At 41.9% G+C, this 21,632-nt stretch overlaps 1 protein-coding gene across 1 annotated transcript in view; it reads right to left on the bottom strand.

The window, feature by feature from the left end:
- Positions 1–3,439: 3,439 nt before the first annotated feature.
- The window catches only part of hcn2b (hyperpolarization activated cyclic nucleotide-gated potassium channel 2b), a 52,439-nt gene continuing 34,246 nt past the window's right edge, over positions 3,440–21,632 (bottom strand). Inside the window, exons 5-8 of the mRNA XM_030432935.1 lie at positions 19,961–20,107; positions 19,051–19,291; positions 15,071–15,235; positions 3,440–10,083 (exon numbers count right to left, since the gene is read on the bottom strand). Of these exons, the coding sequence (XP_030288795.1) occupies positions 9,125–10,083; positions 15,071–15,235; positions 19,051–19,291; positions 19,961–20,107 (1,512 nt within the window). The 3' untranslated portion in view covers positions 3,440–9,124. The remainder of the gene's footprint in view (positions 10,084–15,070; positions 15,236–19,050; positions 19,292–19,960; positions 20,108–21,632) is intronic.

The raw sequence follows: 21,632 nt of genomic DNA, 5'->3' as shown, positions 1-21,632 counted from the left end.
GAGCACAGCTTGTAGCAGGAAATAGTCAGATAGCTTCCATTACGGGCCCTCTCCAGAGATTAACACTTCTTGTCGGTGATGATTCTGTATAAGGGAAATATGTAGTGCAAAGGTGATGCAGTTTGGGTATTTCTCAAGAGAAGGAAATGCAATTATTCACAACCTTTTAAAAACATCTGCGCCCACGTATTCAGCTTCTTTGCCTGGCCGATAGTTCTGCCTCTGTATGTGCTGATGTCTCTAAAATCACTGCAAGATTCACCAGCAAGTATCCTTGTTTCACAGAAATTTTCGAGTGAACGTGTATGACATGCCTGCTGTCTGAAAACATTTGTATTGATCAGTTCAGGACGTAAAGGGTAACTCCACCAATTTTACACATTGAAGTGTGTTTACAGATCTTGGGGAGTGTTGCTGCATGTGTTAAGATGTATTATAAAGCCTTTTGTGGCTCCAGAGGAAGCTGCATTTAGTCTGAGGTAGTGCCTCGAGGGATGTCACTCAGTGGCTCAGCTGCATTGTGGGAAATGTAGGCAGTAGGTGTGAAAAAAGGAAGAAGAAAGGGGATGTCCCGGGCTCTGCTGTATCGATTTTAATTATTAGTTGAGTCCAACAAGAGTGAAATGCTCGATCAGTGAACTCTTTTTTCAAAATCTACATTACCCACAATGCAGCTTCTGCCACGGTGTGACATCACTGTTGGCAGGCACCGCATTACATGCAGCTTCCTCTGGAGCCATAAAAGGCTCTATACTACTTTCTTACATATGCAGTCGTACTCCCCAAGAACTGACAGCACACTTTAATGAGTTGGCTTGTCAAGGGTCATGTTCACTAATTTTGGCATTCAGCTGTCTCGAGGATATGATTTGTAGGCTGTTGCATTTCTGTAGCACCACAGTGCTTATTATAATGACATGTTGTCTTAACCTTGAAAAAAACCTGGATCTTCCACTTGACCATGTTTAAATTTTGGTATTCTGATTTTGTTCAGCCCTGTTAGCTGATATGCAGTACATACGGCAAGTGTGCAATATACAGAAAATCGACTGCATCTTACTGTATTGACAACTGCTAGTAGTCAGTGGCTAGTAGTCGTGGAGCATCTCTTCCTTCGCCTGCTGAAGAAGACGATGAGAATGAGATGGAAAAAAGTGGACTTTAAGATTGTTTGATCAAGGTACTATTTAAACAAAGCCGGCGTTCAGATCAATGTGTTTCCTGCTTTCTGCCCACATTCCATCTCGATGTGAGACAAGTGTAGGCTTTGAAGCCACTCGTAAGTGTGAACGTGAGTGTCCCCCTATCTGTGTTAGCCTAGTGATTAAGCAGGGACCTGTTGGCGGGTGCTTCCCCGTCTCACACCCAAAGCATGCTGGGATAGGCTTCAGGTCCCCATGACCGTGAACAGACGTACACTGTTGTAAACAACAAACAGCCATTACATTTGTTGATAGAAAATGTTCCTTTGAACTCAAAACATGACCAATTCTTGTCACCAAAGGTGCATTAGTAAGGAATAAGACCTGTTTTACGTTACAAGGACGCCACACCTGAGGTAAGAGTATCACATCCAGCACAGACCCTGGCGTGGGGCTTTTAGCGAGCTCTTTATTGCAGCAACGGGATCATCAGAGAGTGTACGCGCTATCTGCCGGGCATGCCGTAACTGGAAGCCCCTCTCTGATAGCCGGACCACTCACCGCCCTGAGAGCACTTTGATTTCCGTGCCAGGCTCCTGGGCACTCCCGGCCTATCTACTACCCCGTGGCGTCACAGGCGGCCAGCACTCAGCGGCACTAGCAGAGGGGCAGAGTATGCAGACTGTCCTGTAGGGAGCCGGTGATGGGGGCAGCACAGCCGTGAGAGGGAGATGGGCGGTGTGGCAGGTGTGTGTGTCAGGCGTCAGTGGAGATTCATTCATCTGACCTTTCTTCTGACTGACAGACTGTGACTGGTTGATTAACAGCAATCAAACACATACAGCACACACATATGTTCAATGGGTGCCTTCTTTCAGATGTTTAAATCACATTTTATCTTGATGCAGAGACGTTTTTTTCAGGAGATTTTGAGGATGTATGGACTTCTACTGTGGTACAATAGTAGTAAGTTATAGACAGAAGGTACTAAATCTTCTTTAAGCCTTTCTTTAATCAGCTGTATTTAAACCTTGGACGGCGAACTCACACAGTAAGTGTCTGAAGTCTTTTCAATATCCTTCCGGAGACCATCTGTCCCAGCTGAGCAGGAAAAACTCTGCCTGCGTGAACAGCAACGCAGATGAAACGGCACTCCCGAAATGCCTCATCAGGAATCAAAAAGTGTTTGTTTTTTTGCCGTCCGTGATACAAAGTATTCTCCTGTGTGTTTTCAAAAACCAAAACTGTCACATATTAAAAACTCTGGCTTGGCTTTATTTCGAAATTCCCCAAGCACACCTCTTTCCTAAACATGAAAAAGTGCGAGCGCCAGGCATTGGGACTGTTAATGGCAAGCTGCGAAGAACAATAAGCTGAGGATATTTACTCCCCTCTCAGAAATAAATCAGCAGCGTGGAAATATTTTTGACTTTAGCGAAAAAAGACGTGTCAAAAGACAAACAGAACATCTCGCTCAGCAGCAAGCTAACTTGTTGCTCTCGGTACATCGATATTAGCTGCTCTGTTTTGACAATGTCAGACGATAAAACGTGAATACCGGCGGAAATTGAACCATGTGGTTCTGTCGGAAGAGGCAGTGACTTAAAGCAGAGGTGAAAATTTAAATAACGTGTCATTTGCTAAGCTATTAGCGGAGTAAAATTATGCTAGCTGCTATGTTAATTCATGCAGTGTAAAACGTCATAAGCTTAAGCTAATAATGGTTACTAGCAAAATAATATAGTCTGATATTTATGCTGCTTGTCCGTTGCTAAGGCAGGCTTTGAGGCCCCACGCCTGAGTCCAGTCTGCTCTGATTGGTCAGTTCTCACAGGCTCGAGCAGGCACCGCCCACCGTGTTTCCACATCAGCTCTGATGTTTTTGACACTTTTACCATATTTACATAGCACCTAATCCTGCTTCAGGATGAAAACCTCACTGTCTACAATATGGGACCTTGAAGAAACGTCCACTATTCCACACAAGAAACAAAGCAATCTTTCAATTTGAAGGTTGTTTTTAGATCTCTTGATAACTGATATCTATCAGATAATAAGATGTTATCAAACCAGTAAGAATGCAAACAATCAATAACAGAGACTCGGAGGCCACTGTACCTTTGACATGTGAACAACAACATCCCAACTAACAGAAAGCAGAGGCCGTCACCATCACATGCCTTTATTGCATCAAGAAGTTCTGTTTATATTAAGCATATGCAAAACTAGGAATCCTGTTTGTGCTTTTACCAATATACGCTAACCCAAATTATTGACCTCAGCATGAAGCAGTGGAATCATACTGTATTCAAATACAATTTATTTGTTTTCCTTTTTACATGTATTGCAGTGGGACAGAACTGACAGAGGTGCATTATGAGGAGCTTGCATTAATATTTTTTTTACAGCCACGCACAGAAAGAATAGAGTATACGAATGCAGAGACTACAGTATATGCTAGGCACTAGGTATGCACAGTACATTTTATGGGATGTAGATTGGCTCAACAATAATAAACAAAGCAAGTCCCTGACACAGAAAAAGCCTGTACTGCACTGTAAGTGTCTGTAAGTGATTTTACAGAGATCACCTGTTTGCTTCAATACGGATACCGACAGAGATCTCAGTGTATGTTATGCTAAGATATGGATGTGTTAGTGTTGGCTTTACAGTACTCAATCACTGTATTATTGAATGCATTACAAACACTAACAGGTCTGGGATCTGAGGAAGAAAGCAAGTTAAGAGTTAAGCCAACAAAAAGCAGGGATGTAAAGTAATTAACAAACGAATAATTGTGATTTAATAACAAATCATATTGTATCCTGTAAAATACAGAAACGAGTATAAAAAAAAGTGCATTATGTAATTTTTCAGTGTTGTATTGGTCATTATCGGCCCCAAAAAAAGAGAAATAATTTGAACTCATTAGCGTGAACGTGTGACAAAAAGTTCTACACAAAATCACATCATCGCCCACATGAACAGCCCTTGTAGGTAAACATTTTTAACACCTTGCTTTACTCTCACTGATAAAACCAAAGACACATCAGAATATAAACTGGAATGGACGATGGTTTTAACTCTGGAGTAGAAATGAAGCAAAAGGGAAAAAGCATTTTGAGAGCACACAACTTAGCAAATACAGATGTTGCTGCTGCTGCGCGTGCGTGGCAGATGCCAGCCCTCACAAAGCCTGGAGGCTGTACTGATTAAACTAAACAGCCAATTTATAGCATTTACATAACATTGAATATGTTTGTAAAGTTGCAAGAAGAGGGGAAAGTGCGTTTACAGTTCAGAGTTCTGGGCAACATGCTGATCAGACGGCAGAGTCCACGGCACAGACGGGGAAAAAAAGTCAAAGGGAACAGCCAGGCGTTGCAAACGGACTGGGGTGTGAGATTAGAAAAATAAATAAAACTAATAAAACAAACACAATATAAAACCATGCAGACCTCACAGCAACTGGCACAGGATTATGTACAATCTGTGGGTGGTACTGTGAGCGCCTGTAGAAAAAGAAGTGATACATCTTCTGTAATGCAAACAGTTTTGTTCTGCTTTAATTATATGCTCAAGTAATATCAGTTCATATCAGATGATAATATGCATTTTGTCATAGATTAAAAAGATCTTCAGTATTCACACACTGTCTTTTTCATAATGTCTACAGTTACAGTAAACTAGGCTAAATCAATAAATAGTCTGGTTTACACAATGAACACTTTGTTTACACATAGAAAAAACTACCATGCCAATCAAGTTCAAATCAAGTTCTCCCAAGAAACAGAAATTCTCTGCAGAGTTTTGGAAAAATCAGTCCAAAAGGAAATATATTGCATCTCCATGATCACCTTGAGGATACAACGGAACATCATCTGCCTAAAATCACCCTTTTTCAAACAGTTATTGCTTTGTGTGATTAACATCACTTTCACACAACATCACCGAACGAGTTTAGTTCAATGTTCTCCGATTTGTATGTTAAATCAGTGCGAATGACTCAGTCTGTGAAATGTTGTTCATGAAATTTAACGTTTTGAAAACATTTGCATACAAAAAAATTACAGCAATGAAACTTTGGGTTCACTCTGTTTATTCTTTAGTTGTTGTTGAGGGGTAAATTTGATATTTTTTCATCCTGGAACCCGGTTTTCCCATCTTTTGCCGTTAAAGTCGCTAATGGAGACAACAATTTTTAAAATTGGTCCAGTGTGGAGGAAAGCCACTACTGCAGCTGACAGATGAGAAACGAGCTGCAACATAATCTCTGTGAGCAATGGCACTGGGTCAGGTCAAGTCCACAAAAAGTGCCACTAACAAGCTCAGATTGTTATTTTAAGTGTCTAACAATATTATGCAAGGGTTCCCACAGAGATAGACCTTTTTGTTAAAGAATCAAAAAAACGCTGCTTTATTGCTCTCACCAAAACCCCCAGACTCCATTTACAGAATCAGTAATTTTATCATTGTAAAACTCTTGAGCTCTTTTAGTGGCTGTTCTTTGCAGGGCGTAATTGCCCAGGAGGACACTGAAGCCAGTTTTGAAGCTGCCGGGTGCTGCTGCCTCACTCAACAGTGGACCAATTTTAAAAATTGTGGTCCCCATTAGCCACTTAGACACAAAAACACGAGGGGAAATAGAGATCAGGATAGGGCTGCACAATATTGGAAAAAAAGTGACAGTGCGATATTATGGTTTTCTGTGATATACTGGATACAGCAATTTCCAATTTCCACCAGATAACTTGATTAGCTCAATAGATGCTATGCACATGATTTTGCAGCTGTGATTTTTAGGTTCAAAAGTTACATAATGTTTCTTTAATGTTAGGTTTGAACGCTGTGAACTAAAGCATGGTCCAGGTTGAACAACACCAAAGTTACCCCTTAAAAATTATGGAGTCACTTATATCTGCTTGTGATTTCAGCTTGCAATCCATTCAGACATTATCTCCATCCTCTCTCTTTCCTTTATTCTGTCCTCTCTTTACCGTGCCCTCCTCAATGAAGTACAAAATGTCTATAAATGTATTTTGTCACTCGATGCATCCCCTGTCCCTAAGACCCTGCCTCCAGGATGTCCACAATGTGAAGTGCAGTGAAACACTAGTCTCATAACAAGCCTCTTTATCAATTATTTTTTGAGCATCCAAATAGGTTCCACAGGGCATAATTTGGGCATAAAACATAAACACAACAGACCTCAAAAAACGCTGTATAAAAATACTCACAAACCTTCAACTTTGTCCCATTCAGAATTCTCAAGGTGGATAACAATGCGGGGAACTGAAACTAAACAAAATGAAAATGCAGAAAAATGATCATAGAGGAGGAACTCATCATTGGCACTGTATAATGGAATCGAATGGAAGGAGAATAATAAAAATCCCAAACAGACCCGAGGGATTCCAATTTCCACTCTCATTACCCAGTAATGGCTCAGGCATTAGTGAGATGAGGTGAAGAGAATGGCAGGTCCAGGAGAAAAGGTCTCCCCTCTTAATGCTTTTGGACACAAATCAGCGGCATCCGATGAATTCTTATTGAGGCATTAATGACAGAGGCACACTGCAATATACATCCTGCAAAGTATCTACACTATCCTTGGCTGTTGGTGAAAACAGTAGTGTTTGCTGTAGGGTCGAGCTTTGCAGGAGTTTCATTATTTGTATGAATTGACTTTGGCATAGTGACACATCGCCCAAACTGCTGCTACAAGAACTGTGAGATTCAGGGTTAGAAAAAAGAAATGGACTGGTATTTTTGATTCTGTGAGTTTTAATGGATTTACATTTTGAGTCGTATAAAAATCTTTCTTATTAACTGGCAGTGAATTATAATCTCTAAGATACCATGGAACACTTTCAACACATGTTACTACTCACATGACTTCACTCCCATAAACCATTTTTATTTACTTCAGAAGTCAAATCCGCTAGGGAAAGACAGTGTCTCTTCATCAGGTATATTTTTTTATTAAATCTAGTTGATTCACTAATCTTAAAGCTGCATTGATCATTTTTTGGGGCAGACAAACAAGAAAAAAGGCTGAAAGACACACAGCCCTGACATGTTATTACCCTATGAAATTTTAAACAATTGGCTACTTACATATCCAGCAAACACAAGCAATACTACAATACTACTGCAGTCCTCTTTCTGGCTACTTCACAGTTATTAGTCTGATATTTACCCATCCTCTAGATCTGCTTTAGTCCCGTACAAGTGGAGTAGGGATTTCAAGCACCAGGTTCACCTGTTTCCTCGATGCATAGAGAAGAAAGAACTCTAAAGAGTTCAAACTCAAAAAACACAACTGGTATGAGCAACAAAGCAACATTATGAAATGTTGTTAAGAGTTAAGAAGTTGTGCAGGTTTAAAGGAAAAGCTTCTGTAGATGGGGACTTCATTTAAAACGTTAAAACAACGAGAGAAAAAAAAACAAACAAACAGAAAACAGCTCCATACATCTCATCCGGTGAAATCCAAGTCTCTGATAGCCCCAAGATCCCAAAATTATTTAAAATGACAAAAGCTTATGCACCCCCTTTATATAATTTTCCCACTAGCGCTTTTAGCTGAGCAACTACAGCAAAGATTTTGGTTTTAAAAAGGGTGTAAATAATGTCAGTTTGGGATCTCTGGGCTTCCAAAGATTTGGATTACACTGAACGAGTTGTACTGAGCGATTCTATGTTTTCCTTTTTTTAAGATACTTATATTTTATAAAAAGTACCAATCTTCTTCAGTTTTTTTAGGAGAATGCTGCAACGCTTTTCTGCTGTGAGGCTCCAGAAATGTTCTGTGGACTATGAAACTTGGTTTTAGGGATGTTTCTTCGCTGAAAACTGTTGCCTTTTGCACAGGGGGTTGATGTGCAGCACGATTGAACTGAGGATAAAGTTAAAGCCAAAATATTTTGCTAGAAGAGGCTAAAGAGCTCCATTTGAATAAATCATTCTCTCTTGGTTCATCATTACGAAAACCTCCCTTTACATTACCCTCATTTGAGGCAGTCATTTGAATCGCTGTTAATATATATATATATTAAAAAAGATTAATGCAGCTTTAAATTAAACAGTCAGACATTTCCTGTAGAAATCAATGGCTTGGCTGGAACCAGACAATTTGTCCCGCAGCTGTAATTTCAGTATGAAGGATATTCATTGTCTGGGGAGCGTATATTTAACTGTGGGGACTATCAGAGGTAAGGAAGACTTATAAAAGAGGCCATCTAGATTCTGAAAATGCCAGTTATATTTATAAATATTCTCATTCATCCACATATATATCAATAATCTGGGGGAAAATATGGCTTTAAATACTGGAATAAATTGGACTGAATATAATTAATCGTATCGCTTATTGAATATTATCCAATTTTGTGCAAATTTGGTCTATAAAGTTATTTAAGAAAAACAAGAAAACACACAATTTTAATGTTAAAACCTTTTATGAAACCACAAATATTATGCCTTTGCGTTGTCTTTAACAGCCAGCCACCTGACAAAATGTGGTAGATACAGTGATCAAACCGCATTAAAGTGCCAACTTCTGATGTCTGAAGCAAGTCCCTAATTCTTTTAGTCCCATCTAACTCCATTTAACGAGGTGAATGAAAGGAGAGTAAAGCATATATGCCGGTATGTTGTAGACTATGTTGTGAAATACAGTAAATAAAGGAATTGGGAGATGGGAAGATGCTACTTTACCACTACTGATCTGTGCAACTATTATGGTCTATGAGTAGAAACATCTCACAGATTCAAAAGTCACCATACAGACAGATGTATGTTAGAACAGTCACCTCGCAGAGTCTCCTGGTTGCCACTCACTCAACATTCATACATTCGGATAGTCAAACTGGAGTGGGTAGAGAGAAGAGGAACTGTATGAGAAAGAGCAGAAAATCCCCCACTGTGTTCCTGCAGTCAAGTCCCTCAATGAGTCACTCCTCCAGATGATTTAATTAAGATCACAAGTTGGAGGATAGCCTGGATCTGACTCTGACGTGGTCTGTCTCAGGAATGCTCGCTATAGAGTCCTTCTTGGGCAGTCCCGAGTCCCCAACACCCCCCACTGCCAGCCCTGCACCAGCCCCAAAGCCCTGCATAGAACCAGGCAGAGATGCTACAGGGAAGGCGCCCACAGACATCTGGTGGGGCAATACCACCCTATGTGGTATTGCGCTCCGGATGCCTGTGAGACCTGCTGGGATCTGAGGGGGTCCAATGGAGGTGGAGGAGACTCGTGTAGACTGGGGCGGGCTGGGGGCACCTGGTTGCACCAACTCATGAGGCAGTGAGGGCTGAGAGGCTGATAGTGCCCTGGCATCTTGACTCAGACTGCCCATTTGCAAGGAATGGGTGCTCTTATGTGTGCTAGGCCGGTGTGCAGGGCTGGCTATGTGCTGCTGGGCTAGAGAAAGCTGGGAGCCTGAGGTGGGACCGGCTAGGGCGCTGGATCCATACTGGAAGGATCGTCCTCCAACTGCCAGTGGGCTTTGGACAGGGGGGCTTGTCAAGAGAGGAGCAAAGGCACCAGAAGCAAGGAATTGAGACTGAAGTGGAGAGGCTGACACAGGGGTGGGGACACCTTCAATCACCTGGAATCTCCTCACCATCCTGGGGGACTGCAGGTTTCCTGCTCCCACTGAGTTCCCTTGCATGGGGGGACAAAAGTTCATGGCTACAGCCTGCTGCAGAGTGGCAATTGCTGAATTCTGGGGCTGGTTGGAGGAACCTGGATGCGGAAAGAGCCCACCATGCAGAGGAGGTGTCATGGACATGGCCCGTGGTCGCGGTACCTCAACTTGCTGAACCATCTCCCGATCATATTTAACGATCTCCTGGATCATCTCATTCTCACGGTTGTTGAAAACCCCCGAGTTCAGATCATGCTGAACTTTGTGCATCAGGATCGAGTTCTTCTTGCCTGCAATGAGATGGAGACAGAGAGTAGCATTGTTGTTGAATTAGATGCTATTAGATGCAAGAAAAGAAAACCAGCCTTAGTTGTAGATGTAAAGTTTAGTCCCATAGTATTATCCTACCCTCTATTATTCTATGTAAAGTTTGACAAAGCACAGAAAAGAACAGCTTTATTATTTACCTTAATCACTCATTCTATTCCTGGCCACGGTGCATAGAGTATCCTAGAGTATCCTGTATATGGAACTATTGGATGTTTTCTCCACACACAAAATCCATCATAGTAGGCGGAAATATGGCCATTTTGAATTTCTTCAAAAACTCACTTCTTGTTTGAAAATTTTTTGGACACCCCTTCTAGGACACCCAAGGGACTTCTAGACCAAATTTCACACTTCTATCCACCACGTAACGTTTTTTCATATAATCCCCCCCTACTATCACCAAAAACACACAAATAGAGATAGAAGTAGAGACCTTCTTATCTTTTGTACTAATTCCCTGTCAAAAAGACATGCCGGTGTTTTTACCCGGCAGTGCTTTTGCAGAGTCACCACAGTACTGACAATGGGAGAGAAAGCCTGTCTGTTTCCAAAGGGCTTGTTTATTGTACTCCTACACCTACGGATGTACTTACTTGTATGCCATTAGATCATACATGTGTCTGTGTGTGCACTTGTAAATGGCTTGTGCTTGGCATGCATTGACCTTCCTGGAGAAAATAATAGTTATCTGGATTTAAGTATAGTCTCTAACAGGCCTCACTACTGAGTAACCAACCACAAGTATGAAGAATAAGAGACAACTGATGCTCTGGCCGCAGAATTAGATTCAAGCTCCCAGCTCTGCCCTCAAACAAAGGACAAGCTACATACTACTGGAGGAAGTAGCCTCAGTGAGTGGTCGTTAATCACAATATTCACTCGGACCAGTCGTTGTTTGATCAGGGCAGCTCAGGTTCTGGCTCATCCCCGCTAGCCATATCCTCTGAAATGGAAAATGCAGCCGCAGTCTCGGCCTCTCTCTGCTACATTTCTTTGGTCTTACACCGGGTCCTTGTATTATTGGATGGCATTTTTGCTGCTGGAAACATGGTTACAAACAAAGACAAAGTGAGTTTTCCTTTTGAGAGGCATCATGCCCCCTGGCTTCTCATAGGTGTAGATTGAATCTATACTGAATTAGCCTGTAGGACTTTCTTGACACCAACTGCGTTACTGTATGAGTCAAACGACAGCGGCGGTGTCTTAAGAATAGGAGAATAGATTTTGCAGCAGGAGAACTCGACTACTTTGCTCAATATAGGACACAATGGGATTTATGGCTTCACACTTGTTGCACGTCCACATAAAACGTGGAAAAATTGCCCTCTAACAAATCGTGGGACCTCAGCAACACATCATAACATCAAGCATGATTCAAAGATATTTTGCTCTTGTGACATCTTACCAGCATGTCAGTCTTTGGAGCTATTATCAGGAGAGACTCCAGAAATATGTACTGGGGCACATGGATTTAGGCAACCAACTAATTAAAGGACTTAAGCTTTGATGCTTTGTGCGTCTTCATCAAAGTCAAAAGTCTGATAAGTCCGATTAAGTATTAGATCAGTCTCTCGCCTGGTACTTTATTGCCCTACTCTGAGAACAATGGACAGGATGTAAAGGAGTTTAAGCGCTTCATCCAAAACTTGGGAGCCTCTTGGAAGAGCACACTTTAGACAGTAATAAGTCAGAGTTTCCTTCTTGACTTTCTGATCTACTAGATGAGGGGGTTGTGGATTGTGCATGAAAGCAGATGTGCATCTGAGCAGAGCGTCATACTTTTCAGAGTGACCTCCTTGTGTTGTTCAGTAACTGGCATACTGTAACACCAACCCTTGACTGTCTAAATAATTTCTTGTAGAGGGGGATAGAGACGCCACAGCAGAAAAAATGTATCTGATCTTAGATTCTTCATCGCTGGTCAGGACTGTGCCAATTAAATAAATGAGTGCTCGCTTCACAAACTTGTGAGGCACTCAGAGCCTCCCCAGGCTCGTATCAAGCTGATGGCGGGGCTGAAATGTTGGAATATGTAGAGCAGCCAGTCAATGATGATGATGATGGGTCTTTGCTCGACAAACCCTGATTGGTAATAAGGCTGGGACCAAAGACAAGGTTTCAACTTCTTGCTCACCTTCTTAGCTGCACCCAGATGACTCACCATCTGCTATACCGTGGGGACAATCACAAACTCAGGAGATGGGCATGTGTCTGTATAGCACATATAACTCTCCTGAACTGCTGTCTCTGCCGCTGAGCTTTGTTCTCCAATGCAGCGGGCGGTTTAAAGAGCTAGGCTGTTAATCAGCGGAACAGCCTGAGTGATACCCACGAAACAAGGAAGGCTGGTGACAAACTTGTTCCTCTCTAACACCGTCAGCTGCGTGGCCAGAAGGAGAAGGATGGGAGGGGGCAAAGCAGGTTTCAACCACTTGTGAACCCCTAGCATGTTGCATTGGTTCCATCTGTGAACACATACTTTGGAAGACATTGCTTGGTGATGAGGGCCTCCATCAGGAAGTTGAGAGAGAAAAAGACTGTCTACACTCCTCAAGGAGTACCACAGGGTTTTCCTCAAAGAAAAGGCAAAAGTTCGTTCTGGGTACACTCCCTCCTGAAGAGGCTGGAAACTAGTAGAGCATGAGTGTCTGCTTCTGCCTGGTGGCTCCAGCTGAGTGGCCATTTTGGGCACTCATGGATGGCAAATAGATTCTAACAGGTGACACTCAAGGGTGACAATAACTCACAGATGGCACTTCAGGGTGAGCTGAAAGGAAACCTGGAAAGCATGACCTGACAGGGAGGTCCCAATATAGAGCTTCAGTGGAGGTTATGGAGCCTTTTAGAAGTGAGAACTCTTTTTAAATTGAAGCGTTTGGAAAGCTTAAGCTTTCTCATTTTCAATCAGTGCAATACTTTCCACTGGTCTTATGTGACACTGTTTACAATTTTACGCATTTGGGGTATGTAGACAATAGACGAGGGATTAGCCCCTTTCAATGTTGGAATGGCTCACAGGTCAGAGACCTTTCATGAAAATGTATGGATTGGTGCAGGAGCAAACCTGGTTCCATCAAAAAATGGTCTGTTAGGCTCCACTGATCTTCAATAAGCATTCCTGGCCACGAGTGCTCAACAAAACTGATGTTTTTATTTTCCTAAAGATTGATATTCAATGCATTGCATTGCACTTGATTTTAATGTCCCCATCTTATGGAAACATATACAAAAAAACTGTTTACACTCAAAAGGAACAAAGCCTGAGTCTGTATTTAGATTGTATACTCTTTACATAACTTCTTACAGAAACACTGTCACATTATAAGTGATACATATTCATCTAATGCACACGGAGCCCACTTGGAATATTTTGGTTATGTCCTAAAGCAGACATGTCAGTCTCCCTCTTAATATGTGAGCTAGCTGACTGACTGAAGGCTGCTCATGTGTGCAATCTGGCTGCTATGGCAACAGCTGGCAGGTGGCGGAGCGAGGGCTTTTGTAAACACGTGAAGTGTGGTCATGTGACAGGGGTGTGACATCAGCAGAAATATGTTTCTCCAAATGCTAAGAAGGGGATCCCGCCACCCTGCTAAGAAAAAAGTGTGTGTGTGTGTGTGTGTGTGTCTTCTGTAGTCGAATCAAAGACGTTCAGACAGTTATTGCTGAGCAATCACTTTAACAAATCACTAAATTCATCTAGAGAGACAATGGAGGCACAAAAAGGTGACAAACCCTCAGCAGTTTCTGCCATGATAAACAAAAGTGTCATATATGTTGAATATCTCCTCTCCAAAATGGCAGATATCCAGAGGAAGTAATCAGTTGGAGTGACAGATTTACACTTGAGAAACTACATAATAAATGATCCACAGCCATGAATACATTTTCAGCCTCGACTGTTTCCCTTCATCAAACACATTGTCCCTTTTAGTATCATTCATACAGTATATCACAGCTGTCAGATAGTGTTTTGACAGAGACATCACGTTAATGAAAAAAATACATTTTCCTTTTTGCTTCATTTCATCTTGTCAATGACTCATACGAAGACACCGTACCTGTGCCAATTATCAGTGAAGCGTAATAAATTGGGGTGTAACAGGAAATGTATTTGTCCTGAACCTTCACGGTACCAACGTCATGGTTTGGTAAATGCAGCCGTATGAAGAATAAGTCTGAAGAATACATAAACTGTGTGGAAAAATTTGGGAAAGCAAGTGGTGGATTGGAGGAGGACGGCGTGTAAGCGGAAATGTGTTGAAACATGCCGACATGCATTAAATGGCATCACCCAGATGTGTCAGTCACCGGAGTGAGGCAAAAAAACCAAGTTATTCCCGCAGATAAAGGAATTTACCTCACATCTATGTTTGTTTTTTCATCAGTCCTGCATAAAAATATGACCTATGCAAGAGTGTATCTTCACCGTTTGCTGCTTAATGCTTGTCAAGCTGTGCCAGCTATCTCAGGTGGAACAAACTATAACTTACCCTTTCTGTTGAAATGAATGAAAAATAAACCTCACCTTACACATTACTATTTAGTTAACATGCCATAACATTAAAATTAACAGGCCAAAAACAACAAAACAGGATCCAAATGAAATATTTAGCATTCTGAGTGATTTTACAAGGTTTGAGCTCTTTTTAATAATTACCAGTCAACACTTTAATGTAATTTTGCAATACATTATATTCTCACTTGAAATTTGAATTATTTTTAATTTATCCAGCAAATGATGTACCATAATTGCAAAGTTTTTGGTTTTGCCTTTCTTTGTGAGCATATCTCTTTGTTGTTGTTTTTGCTTTACTCTTGTTTTTCAAATTGACCTCAATGCTCCCTTAAGTAGAAACAAAAGTTGAATAAATGAATGAACATAGTTAAATAACATCAAATGAAGGCAACCGGTATTGTTGTTGTTGAACCAGATGGCCATCTTACCTATCCTGTCCAGTCTGTCTATGGCAACCGTCTCAAAGGCCCTCCTCATCATGGGATACTCCTCCAGCACCTCGTTAAAATTGTCCACAGAGAGAGAGTACAGGCGACAGTAGGTGTCCGCCCGCACACTGGCCGTCCGTCTGCCGCGGGTCAGCAGACAGATTTCTGATGGGGTGAAAGATGGACCAGACAGATATCAGGGTGTCAGACGGCGAGAGTAAAAATAAAGGCATTTCACAATACAATCTGCTCGAAGGATCTTCTGTTGAAGACAGATAAAAAAAAAAAATGTGGCTTGAACTCTTAGCCTGCTCCCGCTTGCTTCTTTTCATTCTTGTCGGGAAGATCATATTCTTTAGCACTCAGCTGTTTCATATGCATCAACACTAGCAGGGAGGAATTCATACCAAATTAGGTCAAGCGTTCACTCTGAAAATCATTTTAGGAAACTGAATGTGTAACTGCAAAATGTTTTCAGTGTATTTATTTTTCATTTATTTTTATATTTTATATTTATTTTTATTTTATTTATTTATTTTTTATTTATTTTTCATTCAGTGTATCTTATTCGGTAAAGCACATTTTCCTTGAGCAGATGTGTGATCAAAATGAAACTGGTTTATGTGTGGACTTGTGTGTAGTCAGTGTGACCCACTGACAGTAAAACTGAGTATTTCCTCCAGCATTGGCACAGCACTGACAGCTGTGTGAGGGAAGGACACTATATTTGGACATGTGCAACTAAGGCTTCATTATATTCAGTTGTTCCCCTTCCCCTCCCCTGGTATCCTCTTCTTCTACAGGCTGGGGCTGACTGTTGTCTTGACAACCATATGCCCTCCTTTTCCCCTGCCTAAAGGTCGACCTCCCCTGACTCTCTGTGGGAAAAGGGAGAAAAATAGCGAAAAGGCGAGAAGACTCCATTAAGGGCATGCATAGGGGCAGCATACTGGAATCGACTGGATCCGTCTGCTCATGACTCTCCAGCAGCAAACGAGGCGCCGCACAAAGCAAACCCACCAGGAGGGCTTCCAGAAACAAATTGCAGACACACAACCCTTCACGTGTCATTAAAAAGCACGAACATATTACAAGCGTTAGTAACTGTGCAGTGTCCGTTGGAGGAATAGTTCGAGATTTTGGGAAACACGATTATTAATGCTTGTGATGAGAAGATAGACTTTAGTTTCAGCTAAAATCAGAATAATGAATGAATGAATGAATGGCAATGAATACATTAATATGTCATTAAATGAGGCAACACTTGTAATGAAAATAAGTGAAGGCAATGTGAGATAAATAGATATTCGTGTTGCTTCGTTTTCTTCCGCTTTATCCTGCGGGTCGCGGGTGATGTTACCGCTTTTATACCACCTTTTTTTCAAGGTGGAGCGGGGGTACTGGGGCCAAATCCAGTGACTCTATGGGCGAAGGCCAGGGTACTCCCTGGATGAGTCGCCAGCTCATCGCAGGGCCCTTACTGATGGCAGTGGCTGCCACGAAGGTGCCAACTGCACATCAGGATATATATAAATAGATATATCTGCTTTAATTTGCCTCTGAATATTTGTTGGTCTTCATGTTAATTCCACTATTTATTTACTTTCCCACTTCTTTTTCCATCGTATTTATTCATTTTTGCATGAATTTTTCTGTTTCTGTAACATTCTCCCTTTGCATTAAATTATAGCAGAAATGTTTTTTTATGTCACATTTTATACATTTATTAATTGCTTCATGTATTTCACTTCTTTTTTGATATATTTACATATTTATTAAGCCATTCATTTTATTTTTTGTATTCCGTCAGTTTCAGACCTCCATGTGATTCCACTCTCCACTCTCTGTCCTTTACGTTTGAAGCTACTGCCAGCAGCTGGTTAGCCTAGCACAAAGACTGGAAGCAGAGAAATAGCTCCGCAAAAAGTGAGAAAAGTGACTTCCTGGGATCTGTGCTGGTTGTCTGACCACCTCACAGCGATGGCAAGAGTCTACAACATGTAGATTTATTCACTTTGGTGAAGAATATTTAAATTTTTAGGGAGTTTGAGAGGTGTTGGTAGGCAGATTCGATTATCAGACATAGACACTGTCCCTATACAACAGACGCATCCGTAAGTACATTCACATACACAAACATAGACGTTCAGTCAGGATACAATGACATTTTTTAATCTAAATGTGACCATGAATATGACCACGTTTTCTGCCTGTGTGATAGAGCATTTATGTATCCAATGTAGATTAGTAGACGCTAAGAATTTGGGGATTCGAATATAAGGCACAATCTATAGAAAGACACACCTTTGTAAACTTTTCTAAGTTCTGTCCAGTCACGTCCGAAAAATTAACCTTATTTTATAAAGTTGTGGAAAAACTCCCGTCAGAATCCATAAGCTGACCCAGATGAGTTTTTATAAATGCTCATGTGGGATCTTTTTCGGTTTTTACAGAACACCATCCATTTGCATATTGCAAGCATCATTAATGGGAAATGCTGGGAAAGGATAACTAATGAAACCACCGGGGCTGTCTTAAAAAGCTGTTCAAACCAGATGTAGATAGACAGTAGGCAACTGTCATCCTCAACTATTATTAAACATACAGAGAAATCCAGGATGGCGAAAGTGAATTTTTGCTGTAATTCCCTTTACCCTGAGACGCACTGCATCAGCTTGAGTTTCTTGTTCTCATTAGTGAAAAATATGTTGTCCAAATTTCTCTTTTTCGGGTTTACTTCCTGATCTGATACAGTATAACACGTTCTTTTCCTCAGACTCATCCTCCAGATTCTGAAAATGCTTGCCACTTCTCAGATAATCAGTGAACTACATAATCCCCTCCATCTGTGCTCAATCTAAATTATTTTAATTGCAAAACCACAAAAGTGAGTTTGAGGCAACATATTGTCAAAGCGTTGGCGGTCACGACAGTGGCACAAACCCATGTAGCATTCGACTGAACAAAACTCAGTCTCCAATATTTTCATCAAACCCAATTTAGGCTCAAAAAAGTTATTTAATGAACCAACGCTGAGTACTGTTTAAGTTTGTAGCTGCATTGTTCTGCCAGACAGCAAAACATGGCCAAAGGCTAAGCTGCAGACTCAGCTGCTTTTTTACAGCCGTGGAAAAATTGTTTACAAAGCTCTGTCTTTTCCTAAACGTCTTAATACAATAACGGAGCCGATCCAGCCGGAGTTTACTGATAAGAAATGTGTGCCACTGCCATCAGTACAGGCCTTTACATGCAAAAGGCAGGAAATACAGTTGTGGATGGAGCAAAGTCGCCTGACAAAACCATCGACTTCCTGCTACTTACTAATTGAGAGATTTTACCACACATGCTCCGCACTGCCGTGTTTAAACCGTGTTGTCCCACCGCTGGATCTGTGTGGGAGGACGGAGCTGTCAGCACAGACGTCTGAACGCTCCCTGCTTGACATCACAAATGGCCCCATCATCACCATTGGGCTGTGTTAATTAGCTGTTATTAATTGCATGCTTGTGTGTCGTGTATGCGCATGTGTGTCCGTGCCACTCCAGCAGCACCCAGGGCTGCCGGCACATCAACATAACTGCCCCCCCCCGAACTCTCGGTCTGCTGCAAGGGTCCACCGCATGTTAGAAATGCAGCCCGGACCATCAGTACAGGAGTGAAGTGAGTGTGTGTACACGCCCGTCTGTGTGGGTTTATTGGTTGGCGATAGCAGCAGGGGCAATGTGTGTGTGTGTTTTTTAAACAGCCACAGAGGAACAACAGCCTGGCAAAGTGGGACAGAAGTGGCTGTAAGGCAAGACTGCACAAGAAGTTCGAGCGAAATGTCAGGTTGCTGTTTCCTGCTCATTGCTGTAATTCTTGTTTAAACAGTGAACACACATCAGTGATATCATCGTGGTGGATTCTACTGGGAAGTGTGAAAGACATACAGTATGCTTCAGGCTATTATAGGACACGGTGTGAGGGTGACTAGGACATACCGCCAAAGTAGGAGCCGTCCAACAGCTTCATGCCCATGTTTCCTTTGGTCAGGACGCTGACCACCCCGTGCTGGATGAAGTACATCTTCTTGCCGATGGTGCCCTCTCTGACGATATAGTCTCTGGGCTGGAAGACCTCGAATCTCAGTTTGGTCAGCATGGCCGTCACAAAGTTGGGATCAGCGTTGGCGAACAGTGGCATGGAGGCCACCAGCTTGCGGCAGTTGAAGTTGACGATTTCCTGAACGGTCACAGGAGACAAGCGTGGGATCGTGATGTTATGCTGAACATTAGATAGTTGGGCATGCACGTCAAACATTAGAAACGTGTCGGTCTGTGTTTCCATGCAACAAATACTAAAACTCGTGATTCCATGATCGATTCATGGTAAACACAAACGAGGGAAAATATAACTGTTTACTCTAAAAATCGGATTCCAGATCAAACAGCCATTTATTTTCCTTTTGTTCAGTTGCCTTGAGGGACCCTGGCACAGCTCCACTGGATATTCTCCCTATCTTTTTCTCTTCATTTTCTGTTACCGGAAGCTGTCCTTGAAGCAAAAGGACCTTGTTTACTGTAACCTGAAGTAAACAGTTTCTGCTGGCAGCAAACAAAAACAACTTTTTCTAGCGTGGGAACATAGAGACTATGCGAAAATCACTCTAAACCCATCTGTTCTGTGTAAAATCTAGTGATTTCTGAGTAGAAACTGGGGCAAACTGGTGACTACACTGCCTAGAAGGTGAGTATGTCTTTTTTTTGTTGTTGTTGTTAATAAAAAAGAGACAATGGCTGAGCATTATAATGAAGTTATTCCAGTCCACTTCCACTCGATGGAGAGGCGAGGACTGTGTATATGTGCGGGAGAACGAACACATTAGGTTCGGATGCATGTGTGTTCTCATACCTCGCGCAGAGGCTCGTTAAGCTCCTCCAGGATGCTCTCTTCATCAAACATCTTGCCCTGGTATCTGTGCTCGTAGTAGTCATGGATTTTCTGTCGGAAGTCGGCTGGCAGCTTGTGGAACGACATGTACTGCTCCACTTGTTTGTACTGGAGGGTGGAGAGAAGCAGAAGCATCGATTGAAAAAAGAAAACAGCAGTTAATTGTGACAGCAGGAAGTTTGAGAAGTTTGTCTTAAGCCGCAGCATCGCGGCAACCGTACAACACAAGTTACAGCAGCTGGTCACGCATTTTTTTTTAAACGTCTTCTCAATCTGTCTTATCGTCGGCTATGTGTGCAGCTGCCGAGACGTACGCGGCTCTGCAAACATGGAGATCCTGTGACCCACTTGTACCTTGTAGCTATGAGAGAAAAAGCTGCGATGAAGCTGTTAAGGAAACGTGACAGCTGTGCTGAGCCCATGAGGAGTCATCACGCTTTACTGAGGTTCAAAGAAGCGTTTCTCAAACCTTTTCTGGCAAGCCCCCATCGAAAGGCATGATTAGTTATTAACGATGATGTGGGGAAGCAACTAATAACAAATGAAATAAAGGTCAGCACACAAAGCGTCAGCAGACTCCTGTTTGTTTGTTTTGCCCACCACATGGATCATTTTTATTCAGAATTGTAGTTTTCTCTGGTCGTCCACTCCTCACAGTTTGAGAACCACTGGGTTAGAGAAGACAGATGTTGCTTGTGCAAATCTTAAAGGGCAGCTCCACCAATTTTCCACATTAAAGTGTGTTTACAGGTCTTGGAGAGCACTACTGCATATGTAAAAAAATAAAAAATAAAGAAATGTATGAAGCCTTTTGAGGCTAGAGAGGTTGTTGCGTGTGATCTTATAAATAGCCTCCAGTGATGTCACACAGTGGCTAAGATGCATTGTGGGTAATGAAGGTGCCAGGTTTTGAAAAGAAGTCCACCGTCGAAATTGATAACAGCAGAACCAGAAACATCACATTTGTTATTCCATGCAGCCTTCTTCCTTTTAAAAACCTGGCAACTAAACTACCCACAATGCAATTTAGCAGAAAAGGCTTCATAACACCTTTACCAAACGTGCAGTTGTACTCTCTCATTATCTCTCTTTCACGCTCGGCGTTCAAATTGCTGTTTTGTATCAAGCTTGAGGAAAACAGGTGTGTTACTTTTCAGTATTTCAGTTTTAATAAAAAAAAATGTACATCAAAAATACAAATCTTTGAAGAATGTCACATAATCACCACTGTTATGTTTATCTACATGAAATGCCGCCCGAGCATCCACTTCTCTCAACTCATTATGACGCTCCATAACACATTTCATGCCTGGATTCCCTTGTGGAAATAGCAGCCGCTCGATCTACTGTACAGCATCTCCTGTAAGGTGCAAATGCACAGCACTGTATCAATCTGGGAATAGCTCTGGCTATTATTGCACATACACTGTACACAAATGCCTTTTGGGTTTGTTTTATTTATACCGGGAAGGCGGGACATTGTATGTGGTTTCACGCATCAACAGCTTCCTGTAAACAGAAAAATACACCCTTACTTATATGCACAAAAACATCCTGAGGGTGGAAAAGTGGCCACAACAACAGATGCCCCTGCATTTAGCGGAGAGCTGTGCACTTCCTGTTGTATCAGCGG

Source organism: Sparus aurata, chromosome 11 (genome assembly GCF_900880675.1).
Source record: "Sparus aurata chromosome 11, fSpaAur1.1, whole genome shotgun sequence".
NCBI classification, from domain to species: Eukaryota; Metazoa; Chordata; class Actinopteri; order Spariformes; family Sparidae; genus Sparus; species Sparus aurata.
Note: the sequence above shows the minus strand (reverse complement) of the source record. Positions and strands in the feature narration are given on the sequence as shown.